Source organism: Canis lupus, chromosome 18 (assembly GCF_048164855.1).
Source record: "Canis lupus baileyi chromosome 18, mCanLup2.hap1, whole genome shotgun sequence".
Lineage (NCBI taxonomy): Eukaryota > Metazoa > Chordata > Mammalia > Carnivora > Canidae > Canis > Canis lupus.
The window spans coordinates 5,260,477-5,272,767 of NC_132855.1; the positions used below are offsets into that span (position 1 = coordinate 5,260,477).

At 45.1% G+C, this 12,291-nt stretch overlaps 1 protein-coding gene and 1 long non-coding RNA gene across 2 annotated transcripts in view; both read right to left on the bottom strand.

Annotated features, from left to right (window-relative positions):
* Window positions 1-3,078: 3,078 nt before the first annotated feature.
* Window positions 3,079-4,624, bottom strand: LOC140608598 (uncharacterized). The gene is made up of 2 exons (XR_012010579.1): window positions 4,107-4,624; window positions 3,079-3,734 (listed from the first exon to the last, which is right to left on the bottom strand). It is a non-coding gene; the product is annotated as an uncharacterized lncRNA (long non-coding RNA).
* Window positions 4,625-5,653: 1,029 nt separating this feature from the next.
* Window positions 5,654-12,291, bottom strand: part of MET (MET proto-oncogene, receptor tyrosine kinase) — a 124,153-nt gene continuing 117,515 nt past the window's right edge. Inside the window, exon 19 of the mRNA XM_072783342.1 lies at window positions 5,654-5,713. Coding sequence (XP_072639443.1) covers window positions 5,669-5,713 — 45 coding nt within the window. The 3' untranslated portion in view covers window positions 5,654-5,668. The remainder of the gene's footprint in view (window positions 5,714-12,291) is intronic.

The window sequence follows — 12,291 nt, forward strand, 5'->3', positions numbered from 1 at the left end:
GATTGGCTCAGGTCATGAAATCAAGGTCCTGGGATCGAGCCCCGTGTCAGACTCCCTACTCAGAGAGGAGTCTGCTTCTCCCTCTCCCTGTCCCTATGCCCCTTTCCCCCTGCTTGTGCTCTCTCTCTCTCAAATAAATAAAATCTTTAAAAAAAAAAAAAAAAGGTTTGGCTCTACAGGGAAGGAGATATGGAGTCATATTTTCACATTTCTGTCCTTAATTAAATGTCAAAAACCAAGGGAAAGGTAACATCGAGCAGCTTACTGTGGATTCCTATGATTTTAAGCACTGTCTATAAGCTCACAACACCCCAATTTTTCACTTCAAAAACTTTCCTTTGTGCTCTGGGTTCATAGTTTGACCTTGACATTTGAATGGCTTATAGGCATTTAAAAATGAACATGTTCCAAGTGGTACTCTTGACTTCCACAGGCCCTCTTCCAATTTTCCACGTGTGAGTGGGAAATAGCGACATAGTCCTGTCAGTCGTCTGTTGCCCAAACCTAGTAGTCATCCTCGACTTCTCTCTTTGCTTATCCCTCACATCAGATCCATCAAGTTATGTTGGCCCTGTCTTTAAAGAGACTTCAAGAAATCTGTCTGCCTTGCTCCATCTTCGGCATCTTTACTGCTACCCCAACCGAAGTGGATCCCTCTACCTCCATCGTCTCACTATCACTGTTGAGTTCCGTCTGCCACTTAACCCATATTATGATCATTTGGTTTAGTTTTTTTTTGTTTATGTCTCCCTCTAGAATGTTGGTTCCGTAAGGCAGGGACTTTATTTTGATTACTATTGTACCCGCCGTGTTCGCCGTGATGAGCACAATGCTGGGCACATGGTAGATGCTCAACAAATATCTTGGTACTTGGAAGAAGGAATAACAAGTAGGTAATTTCCCTGTGGGTGGCAGGAACTCAAGGCAAAGAAACAGCGCCTGCCAACTGTGGCTGAAAAATCAAACAACAAAGACAAAATCTGTGGTCATCAAAGTGAGGCTCTCCAGGGTTTTTGAGGCACCGAGGTGACTGGGTCGGTCTCCCTGCCGGTGGCATTCCTTGCTTTCCCCCTCTCTGGGTTTAAGTTTTCTGTTGCTATTCTCTGACTTGGCCGTGTTAGTACAGACAAAGCACACTAGGTACGTTACTTAGATTGCCTGTGAGACAGGGACTAGGTTTTATAGATGGGAAGGCTGAAGGAAAAGAGGGTGTGTTGTAGGGGTGATGAGGGCCTGGGGCCCTGACTCTGGACCGACTTTGCATTGCACGTGCTACACTTAAATTCTCTCTCAAGAGGACATCACACCTAGTTTCAGAGTACTGTGCTGTTGCAAGGCCCATGCCCGGTGATTTGCCTAAGTGCAAACCTTTCTGTTCAAAAGGGGCATCTGCTTTAGAATTTTTACCGAGGTTCATCTCGCTCATTTCTGAGAACCAGGAAAAAAAACCCTGAAAAGTGTAATGATTTATCACTTACTGAGACTTTTACATATAATGATCTCACTCCTCCAAATGACCCAGGGAAATAGGTAGACTAGGTTTATTACCCTCATATTTGAGATAAGTTATCTGAGCCCTAGGAAGGAAAGGGCTCAAGGTCGTCTACTTAGGGAACATTGATTAAAAGGTTCTTGGAGGAACAGTGTCTATGTTTGATTCCTGGTCCTGCTACCTATTAGCTATGTAATCTTGGGCAGGGTCTGCAAGGCTCTGTGCCCGGTTTCCTCATTTATAAAATGGGGATGATAATAATAACAAGCACCTTCTCGGATTATTGTGAGAATCATAGGTGTTAACCTGTGCAAAGCTTTTTGTGTAATATTTGGCACAAATATTTGGTAAGCTCTTAATAAATGATGGCTGTAAAAAAGTTCCAGAGCCAGCCCTTGGGCCCAGGCTTCTTGCTCTGGTGCTAGTGGTCTCCCTATCATTCAAGTTAGACCCATTCTTAGAAAAGTGAGTTGAAATAACTTTCTTTAGAAATGCTCTTTTAAGGCACATCTGAGGCCAAGGATGTCTTGTTTAGGTTCTTACTTAACTCATAACTGGATTGCAGAGCACAGATGAGACCTTAACATTGTTCCATCTTATGAAATTCCTGCACAGAATGTGGTTTTGGCAGAGAGTGTGCTGAAGATCACAGTATCAACATAAAGAGTTGCTCTTTCTCATTTTTATCCCCCGCCCCCACCCCCAGAATTTCAGATCTGGAGTAGATGCGGCCATGCCTCTTTGTTAGGACATGGGTTTGGACGTATTATGTGGCTTGGGGAAATCTTTCAACTTCAGAAACTTGATATTAGAGGCCGCACCAATCACTTATTACCTTTTCTGTCTCTTTAGTACTGTGTCATCGAATCAAAGGCTGGCATATTAGATTCTGTGATATTTTTGGCAGCATTGTTTTGTAATGTGAGACAAAACAACAACGAAGCTTGAAAACCACCTTCCTGCCCACGAAGAGGGGAATGATTAAATGAAATTTTAAACACCCGTTTTACAGAATGTTAGGCAATGAAAAAGGCCAAGTTACAAGCTGTGACATACCGCTCAGTGAAAATAATCCCGCCTCAGATTATGTTCATAGCGTGATCCTATGTTTATTTAAAAACCCTAAAATCAATGTAAATGTATATCCTTCTACGAGTGTGAGAGGCATGAAAATATGAGGGTGAGAGAATCTGCCCGAACAGGCTGGTCCTGGAAGGGATTGTTAGCATTGGCAAGAATGCGAGCTTCTACTAAAGTGACATTTTGACCTTAACTGGCGCGGAGGAAGCATGCGTTCCTTATGAAATCAAAAGTCTAATAAGATTGTTTAAAGTGTATTTCTTTAGCAGGGGCCAATTTATACATCGGCTCTCCCAAAGCCCATTGATTTTGAGGAAACGTATGGATGTCTCGAGGCACCAACAGTGGGGCTGGTCGCCCTGTTTAGTAATCAAACCTCGGGCCTTAGTCTCAACAGCACAAAATTTCAACCGAACTAGTGTCCCCTCTTCACGACACCATCACAGCCAACACAGAATTAGCTTGCAAGTCACACAGACATACACTGAAACAGCATCACAACCCTCCTCACTTAACCATGATTTAATAACATTAGTCCTTTAATTCATAAACATGATCATGCATGGATTCCACTAGGGTGGGAACTTGGGACTATAAAATCTGAACCTCAGATATAATCAATGTAATTGCTTTTCTTTTTTCCCCCCCTGCCAGCGATTTACCAGTTTTCTTTAAAATGTGTGTTTGATGTCATTGGAGCCATATCTGCTATTGTCACAACCACTTACAGGTTTCAGATGAGTAAAGTCTTTGAAATATGACTCTGCTCAGCAGAAAGGAATCCGTAGCACTTGGCATAAAGATTATAATCTTTGGCCTTCCTGTGGCAAGATTTACAACTGTGACCTTAGGCCCTGTTTCTTTTGGAGCATAGTCACTTGAAGTTACCAGCGATGATTGCTTGGAGTTACTAGGTCAGCGCGAATTGCCCAATATAATGTCAGAGTCGTGCTTCGCAAGGGCCTGGCAGTATTAGGGACCCGAAACAAAGTGAATTTTAATGTCTGCAGACGGCAGCGCTCTGATATCCGAGCCACCCCAATAACAACGAATTTCCACGGCAAGAGATTTTAACGCCAGCTCCTAACCTCTTCCATACTCTCCATCCTTTAATTCATGAAATAGGAGTTCGCTTTTCATTAGGTGAAATATTCTGGAATAACTACCCAGGGAAAGAGACCAAAAATAAATAAATAAATAAATAAATAAATAAATAAATAAATAAATAAATAACACAGCTCGATTAAAAGTTAGCTCTACCTCAGAGCCACTCTTGCCCTAAGATGTTAAAAGGGGGGGGGGTTCCATGAGGGGCGATGGAAAGGGCAACAAGGCCGCCACTTCTAGTGCCTCCTTGAACCGAAGCCTTACTCCCGCTGCAGCTCCAAAATGAGTATTTTGCTTGTTTAAAATTCGGATCTACAGCCAGGTGGCAAGCAGTGAAAGCAGCGTGAGAGTGGGGCTCTAACTAGGGGGCCGGGACTAGCTTTCACCAGGAGGAGACCCAGGACCACGACCACATCCAGGAGCCAACCTCTCCTTCACATGCGGCCGGTGAAGACGTGGTGGGCGCTAGATGGCACTCTGCGGTTGCCTTTCCAGCATCTTCCTCCAGCTCCCAGGTCCCTTCAACATGAATTCCCTCTTTTAAGAAGAGCAAACATGCTGTTTAAACAAAGGTCCCGGTAGTTGCTCCCGAGTTCTGTTTTTATATTTATAGTCCTGTAATCAATATGTTGGGAGAGTAATTAATTTTTAACCTCAATCCTTGGGGGGATGGAGTGTTCGTGGAGTTAATGGGTAGAACAGGCGTCGTGCTTCTGCAGCAGCCCCAGGAGGAGGCGGAGAGGCAAGCGCAGGGCCCTACCACCCGCAGGGCCCTAAACACCCGCAGGGCCCTACCACCATGCCATCCACAGTCAGCCAGCAGCAGCGCCCTGTGCTCACCGGGGCCTGCCCTCTGGCCTCCTGCCTCCTGCCCTCTAGCCTCCAACCCCGTGCCTCCAGCCCTTCAGCCCTCCAGCCTCCTGCCCTCCAGCCCTCCAGGCTCCAGCCCTCCAGGCCTCCAGCCTCCTGCCCTCTAGCCTCCAGCCCTCCAGCCTCCTGCCCTCCAGCCCTCCAGCCTCCAGCCCTCCAGCCTCCTGCCCTCCAGCCTCCAGCCCTCCAGCCTCCTGCCCTCCAGCCCCCCAGCCTCCAGCCCTCCAGCCTCCTACCCTCCAGCCCTCCAGCCTCCAGCCCTCCAGCCCTCCAGCTTCCAGCCCTCCAGCCCTCCAGGCCTCCAGCCCTCCAGCCTCCTGCCCTCTAGCCTCCAGCCCTCCAGCCTCCTGCCCTCTAGCCTCCAGCCCTCCAGCCACCTGCCCTCCAGCCTCCTACTCTCCAGCCCTCCAGCCTCCAGCCCTCCAGCTCCCAGCCTCCACCCTCCAGGCCCCAGCCTCCAGAGCCGTCCATGCTCAGGAGGAGCCGTGGTGTGCTTTGCCCGAGACGTGGGCAGGCTGTGCTGGCCGCGGGCTGCCGGGGCGACAACAGGAGCAGCGACAGGCGCACCTTCCACAGTGCAGCCCCTCAGGCCGGGGGTGTGGGAAGGGGTGGGGAGTAGGGTGGTGGTGGGGTCGGGGAGACCGGAGGGGTGGGTGACAGGACCCACTGAGGGACAGAAGCCAGAAAGAATAGAGAACTCCCTCTCTCTTCCATTCTGAGTCCACCTCCCTCACCTACCCCTCCCCTTGAATCCCCGAACCTGCTAGACACTAGGCAGTGGGGAGGCGTTCAGAGGGGGCAGGGGCAGGGGGGTGGGGATGCAGGGGTGTGCAGGGGGGCGGGGGTGCAGGGGTGGGAGGCAGGGGGCGGGGGTATAGAGGCAGGAGTGCAGGGGGTGGGGGTGCCGGGGCAGGAGTGCAGGGGGTGGTGGGGGCAGGGGTGGAGGGGCAGGGGCAGGGGTGTGGGGGGCGGCAGAGGCAGGGGGGGTGCAGGTGCAGGGGGGCAGGGGCTGACCCCTCGCGGGCCATGGTCACTTGTGCAGACCGGCGGCGTGGCTCCTCTTCGCTCAGCGGGGGGGAAGCGGCGGGGAGCTCTGCAGCCCGGCCTCAGCCTCGCTGCTCAGCCAAGGGCACGGCTGACAATTCGGGTCCTCAAATGCTGCACCTGCGGCGATTGGGATAAATCTTGATCAAAGGACTCAAGGTAGAGAGCGAGTCGGTGGCTCACGGTGTTTGGATTGATAACTGATAAGAGTCTTCGGTGCCGGTTAGCTCGGTCAGTGCAGCCCGGCGACCCCTGACTTGGGGGGGGGGTCCTAATTTCGGGTTCCCAGGATCGAGCCCCAGGCTGGGCTCTGCCCTCAGTAGGTAGTCGGCTTGAGGATTCCCCCTCTCCTTCTCCCTCTCCTCCTCCTCCAGCTCATGCTTGCTCTTTCTCTCCCAACATAAATAAATTAAAAAAAAAAAAGATTCTTAAATGTTTTATTGCATAAAAAATCACTAGTTGCTAGCGGTCTTGTCAACCACAGTAAGAGGTTCTTAGCTGCCCAGCCACATCCATTCTCCCTGCAGAGAACCCTGGTGCTCAGCTTGGCGTATTGAGGCCAAAAGCAAGATGCTAGCTTCCCAGGCCCCCCTTGCCTCTAGGGGGAACTCTAGATTCTGGCCAAATATAGCTCTAGAAGAGTCCTGCAGGCCCCTTAGGTTGGGAGAGGATGTTGACTCAGCCTTTCCTCCTTCTTTCTAAAACTCAGGAAGCCGTCTGGGCCACAGAGATGACCATGAGGGTAGAAGCCATTCGCTGGTGTGGCAGGCAGAAAGGTGGCAGCCTGGGTCCCTGACCACATCTTACAGCCTCCACAGCAGCCCCAATTGCCTGTCTTCCAACTCGTTTTGTGTAAAAGAGAGAAACTCTTTATTTCGTTGAAGCCACAGTTGTTTTGTTTTTTTCTGAGCCCAGGCCTGATGCACACAACTCTAGGTTAACTGTGGATCATTACGATTTTTGTTTTCGGGAACCTGCTTGAGCTGTAACAATGGCCATATAAGCTCATCATGGTGGTAGAAGTGGGAGTTATGGTGTTCAAGGGGAGCAGGCAAATGCAAGATGCACGTCTTTCTGATTTCAGATGAAAGAAAACAGACTTGGATACAATTTGTGTCCATTTGGTAATGTGAACTCCAGAGCAATTAGGATGTGATGGAATTTTTCAGAAGCCTAGAGGATCCTTGTTACTGGAATTACTAGTTGTGATGCACAACGTCTGGTTAGTGCATGATCTTTGCTTGCTTCTTACATCATCTGGGACCTACATAAACTGAGGTGAAAGAGGTGTTAGTTTTAAATTCCTTTGGGTACAGAGCGACTCACTTCTTCTTAGAACCAGAGGTCGACCACATTCGGAGGGTGGGAGTGGGTGAGTGGGAAGAAGGTTAAAAAAAAAAGGAAGAAATAGCAAATGTTAAGTAGCTTTAAGCAGCTACTAGCAAAGCATACATAATTGAATTTAATTTTTCCATATGATAAGTTTGTATTTGATGATGAATTAAGTAACTTCTTCTCAATCTTACCTCTCTGACCTCTAAACATGTAGTGCCCGGTGGTCCCATCCTGGTCCTCTCTATCTTCTTCCCCTAGAGGCCCTCATCTGGTTGCATGGCTTGATACAACCAAATGCTGATGGTTTTTGCTCCTCTAGGCTTCAGACTTACGTATTCCAATGCCTACTTGGCATTTCCAGTTCTTTGTCTAAAAGCAGCTTCAGTGGAAATGTCGGAAGAACTCTCGATCTGACCTGTGACTCTCCCAGCTTTCTCTCAGTAGGTGGGGACACCACCCATCTATTTGAGTGACCCAAAAATCTAAGAGTTGCCTTTGCTGGTTTCCTTCCCTCCATAACCACAGACAGTTCATCGGCACGTTTCATTCATTTTATCTTCAAAATGCGTCTCTAATCTGTTCACTTATCTCTGCCTCGACTGCCCCTTCCTGCTTCAAGCCCCCCAGGATCCCCTGCCAAATGTTATTAAATAGCCGCTTTGCTTTCTTCCCGGGCTTTGCTACAATCAGTGGTCACTCAGCAGCTCAACTGGTCTTTAAAAAGCCACGATAGCCAAACTGTGGAAGGAGCCTCGGTGTCCAACGAAAGATGAATGGATAAAGAAGATGTGGTTTATGTATACAATGGAATATTCCTCAGCTATTAGAAATGACAAATACCCACCATTTGCTTCAACGTGGATGGAACTGGAGGGTATTATGCTGAGTGAAGTAAGCCAGTCGGAGAAGGACAAACATTATATGTTCTCATTCATTTGGGGAATATAAATAACAGTGAAAGGGAATATAAGGGAAGGGGGAAGAAATGTGTGGGAAATATCAGAAAGGGAGACAGAACGTAAAGACTGCTAACTCTGGGAAACGAACTAGGGGTGGTAGAAGGGGAGGAGGGCGGGGGGTGGGAGTGAATGGGTGACGGGCACTGGGGGTTATTCTGTATGTTAGTAAATTGAACACCAATAAAAAATAAATTAAAAAAAATTAAATAAAATTACAATATAATCTGATTAAAAAAAATAATAAAATAAAAATAAAAAGCCCCTCTGACACCCTTCCGTAGCTTTCCACTGCTGTTAGAATAGATCCCTAACTCGTGGTCACTCACATCTTCACATGACAGCCGTGTGGGTCTGTTTCCTGAGCTTCAACGGGCCCTTTCTTGCCTCCAGAAACAGCCTTTGCACTTGCTGTTCTCTCTGCCTCTGGGGCTGCTGGCTCATCCTCCCCAGCTTCAGCTCACATTTTGCTTTCTTAGGCCTCTTCTGCTTCCCCTATGCCAAATGGCCATTCCAGGCCTTACCTTTTCTGCGGTTCTTTCCTTTCACAGCACTTCTAACAATTTGAAAATAAGGTTTGTGTATTTACCTATACACCCATCCATTTTCCTTCCTTCCTTCCTTCCTTCCTTCCTTCCTTCCTTCCTTCCTTCCTTCCTTCCTTCCTTCCTTCCTCCCTCCCTCCCTCCCTCCAGGCTTCTTTTTCTTTTTCTCTCTTTCCTTCTCCCTGCTTTGGAATAAATGCCCCATGGCGGCAAATAGTCCTGTCTAGTATATTCCCTGCTGTGTTTTTCCTTCCTTAGAACACTGCCTATCATGTCAAAGACTCTCAAAAATATTTTAAAATTTAATAAATGAAAATCCAAAATTTCCCCCTGGAAAATGCTGAGTAGTGGCAGGGCAGGGATGGGAACCTAGCCTTTTCTTACTTCAAAATCTTATTCTTTCATTATAAGACCTTACCAGTCGATCAGGACTGAGCTTTTCTCTGCTATACAAGAAAGGGCTGTGTGAGCTAAGTAAATTGAAGAATTATAGTCACGATTTGGTGAATTTTTGTTCCCTCTAAATGATTTTAGCTGAACTCCACAGAGGCTTTAATCATGAATTTTTATTTGAATTATTTAAATAATTGTTCCAACTCTCACTTTTCTTTGCTATGATTTGTTATTCTTTCTATGCATGAAAAACCATTTCCTTTTAAAAATAATGTTGTCCATACCCTTATGAACTAGTTAATTTTCTTTCCAACATTTTCTTTTGGGGCATGTAGATATGACCTAATAGTAACTGCAATAATGCTGTTGTTTCAGAGGGTAGAGACCTTTTTTCTTATAAAAAAATTGAATGTGAGAAAAAAAAAAAGCCCACTCATACAGTGTGAGAATGCCTGTTTTTCTTGGTAATATTTCATTTCCTTAGCAAGACTATTTTCTTCTGCTTTCCATTGTCAGCAGACGAAAAAGATACAATTAAATCAAGGAAACCTGGCAGGGCCGATTTTGGAAAATAAAATGAATTCAGTTTCTGATTTAAACAAAGAGTAATTTATTATGTTGGAAAAACACTGCCCTGATGAGATTCAACTCCACTTGTTTCATGTTAGCTCAGGACACCACTTCAGATCTGCATTTTTGTTTATCTTTGAGAAGGGGCAGTGATTTCAGCCCCAAACTTTGAACTCCAAAGAGGACGTGGAGTTGTTTAAGGGTCAGCTAGCAATGAGCACCCAGAAGCCCCGTGCTGAGGCCCAGGGGCAGATTCGTGGCCCCCTCCAGTCCTGAGCCCACTGATGCTAAGGACAGGTCTCTGTAAACAGCTCCAGCAATTATGCTGGAGCAAGGAAAGTGCTGGGGTTGGTTAGAGGACATTTTATCCATCCGATGAATTCTAAGGAGATTTCTTGAAATTAAAAAGAATATTTTGATGAATCTAATGATCATAATGATACCTATATTTGTATAAAACCATATTATATTTTTTAATATTTATAGCCAGCACGGTGAGTATAATCATCCTCATACTTTATAGGGAAGAATCGTGACACCGAGGGTCACACATGTAGTAAAGTGGACCCACTGTTCCTGACACCCAGGCTGGTACTATGAAAAAGGATAAAGAAAACTGGCATCTGTTTTCATGACTTTTACCTTCACATATTTCTGGATTATGCTAAACTTTGAACCTCTTTGGTGGTAATTTTATTCTAGGTTCTTCCACAATGAATCTTCCTGAGGAACAAGGCGGGTTATAAGTAGAGGAGGATGAGGATGATGATGGTGATGATGGCGATGAGTATGATAATGATAACATTAATAGTAATAAAGCCAAGCTCTCCAGAAATAATTACTGCCACTTACTGAGAATTATGTGTGCATTGTTTCATTCAATTCTCATGCAGCGTCATGAGGAAGTCGCCAACTCATATTTCCATGTTCTCGATGTGGAAACTGAGGCTTGGAAAGGTTGGTAGAACTTGTCCAAAATCACACCGCTGATAAGTGGTGGACATGATTCAAACCTACGGTGTCTGATCCCAGAGGCTGTCCCCTGACCTCTATGCCAGAGAGCTTTCCAGAATGAGAGTAAGACATGGGCCCATCAGGTCACTGCGCACTGAATTATGGCTGGATTAAGTCAGTAATAGGATGTCAGCTGATTCAGGTTTCCACATGTGGCTCCTTATGTAACGGACAAAATTAGGTTGGGTGTGCTCCTGCCAAAAGGACAGTTGGAGCGAAGCAAAATAACTTGCTACAGTAAACAACTCATCTCTGTGGTGTATGTTTGCCACACGTTAAGTACAGTTCCAGTCAGTTAAAAGTTGTCCGTCAGCTGAAACTCTGAAAATAATCCCTCACAGAATGCTGCATATCAGGAATGGGTGATTTATTTTTATTACCTAAGTTTAAAACCCTTTATAATTTCCGAGCTGGTTTGGTTGGAATATTGTAAAAGAGAACTAGAATTTTAGAAAAGTATTATATCTTGCTGATTTTTTTTTTTAGTGTTTAGATTCTGCTTCGTTAAATGGAAAGAAGTAAATCTGTTCCTTTAATTTTTTTTATTAAAAGAACATCATTTCAATCTTCTATTTAAATAAAAGTTGAAAAAATGTTTTAAGAATAACAGCTTGAAGGGGCACCAAATTATTAAGTCAGCTTGGGTGAAGGCAATGGTCCAAATGACTTGGTTTAGCCCTGTTTATGCTGCTAATGTCAAAAGGGGGTATTTTTGGTGGAAGTTCAGAGTCATCAAAGGTAGAGACATAATTTCTTGATTAGGAGATGATGATGAATGACAGTTTGGTCAATAAAATGGAGGCTTTTGAAGAATGTCCTGAAAGTGTGTGGCTTAGTTTAGAACTTAAGGGGGAAATTTCCGGAATATACAAGAACGTGTTAACTTTGTTTCCCTGTAGGAAGTGAGGATGGAGGGTTTGGGAGAGTGCTCAGAGGGCATTTCCTGTCCGCTCTATCTCTTTCGGTCTAAAATTTTTTTCCATGAGGATATACACTAAAAACAAAACAAAACAGGACATAACAACATAAAGAATTGACCCAGGGAATATCTAGGTGTGGGTACAAGTTTTCAGGCTGGAAAATGACGTAATCAGATATATAGTTTTGGCAGCTGGTTTTGGATCATAAGGAAGAGTCAACATGGAGAGGGCCGAATCAGTTGTTAGAATAATCTGGAATAAGATGTAATGTAACGACTCCTAAACTAAGTATAATTTGGAGACAATAGTCTAGAGCCCACTGGGAGGATCTACGTCTTTCACATCACAGTATTTAAAAGAAAACCATTCAAAGCAAATCATAATTTTAGGTTTGATATGCCTGCGCTATAGGGGGTTACGTTTTCATTAACAGGTTAATTCTCTGTCAGTTAAACAATCTATCAGTAAACATATCCCCAGAGTAAAAGTGGGAGACAGATGTATGGAAGAAAAAATTATAAAGGACATGTATTTTTTCTGAATCGCAAATGAATAAAAAAGTAAGAGCAGCATGTGACACATTGTGTTTAGCTTTTTTTTTTTCTCCCTGTGAATCAACCAGGCTTGATGATGGCAGCCTTGAGTTTTTACTACTGTCATTTTAAGCATTCGTTTACTAAACAAGCAGCATTTCATTAAGCAAGACCAATTCCTGAGAGCATTACCTTAGCCCATTAGCTGCCAGACAGTCATTAATTCCTGTGATGTGTTCTGGGATGAGATCATTAGTATCATCATTATTAGTTTTACCAATTAAGTTCATTTTCAGAAAAAAAATATCTATGTAGTTTTAACACTGGATGTTTTCCTTCTGAAATATGTTTTTCCAGTATCTCTGTGATAGCGACTTCTTGCTTTACCCGAGTGTGTTTTCACAGACCCCTCAGCTACCACCGAAGAGAATT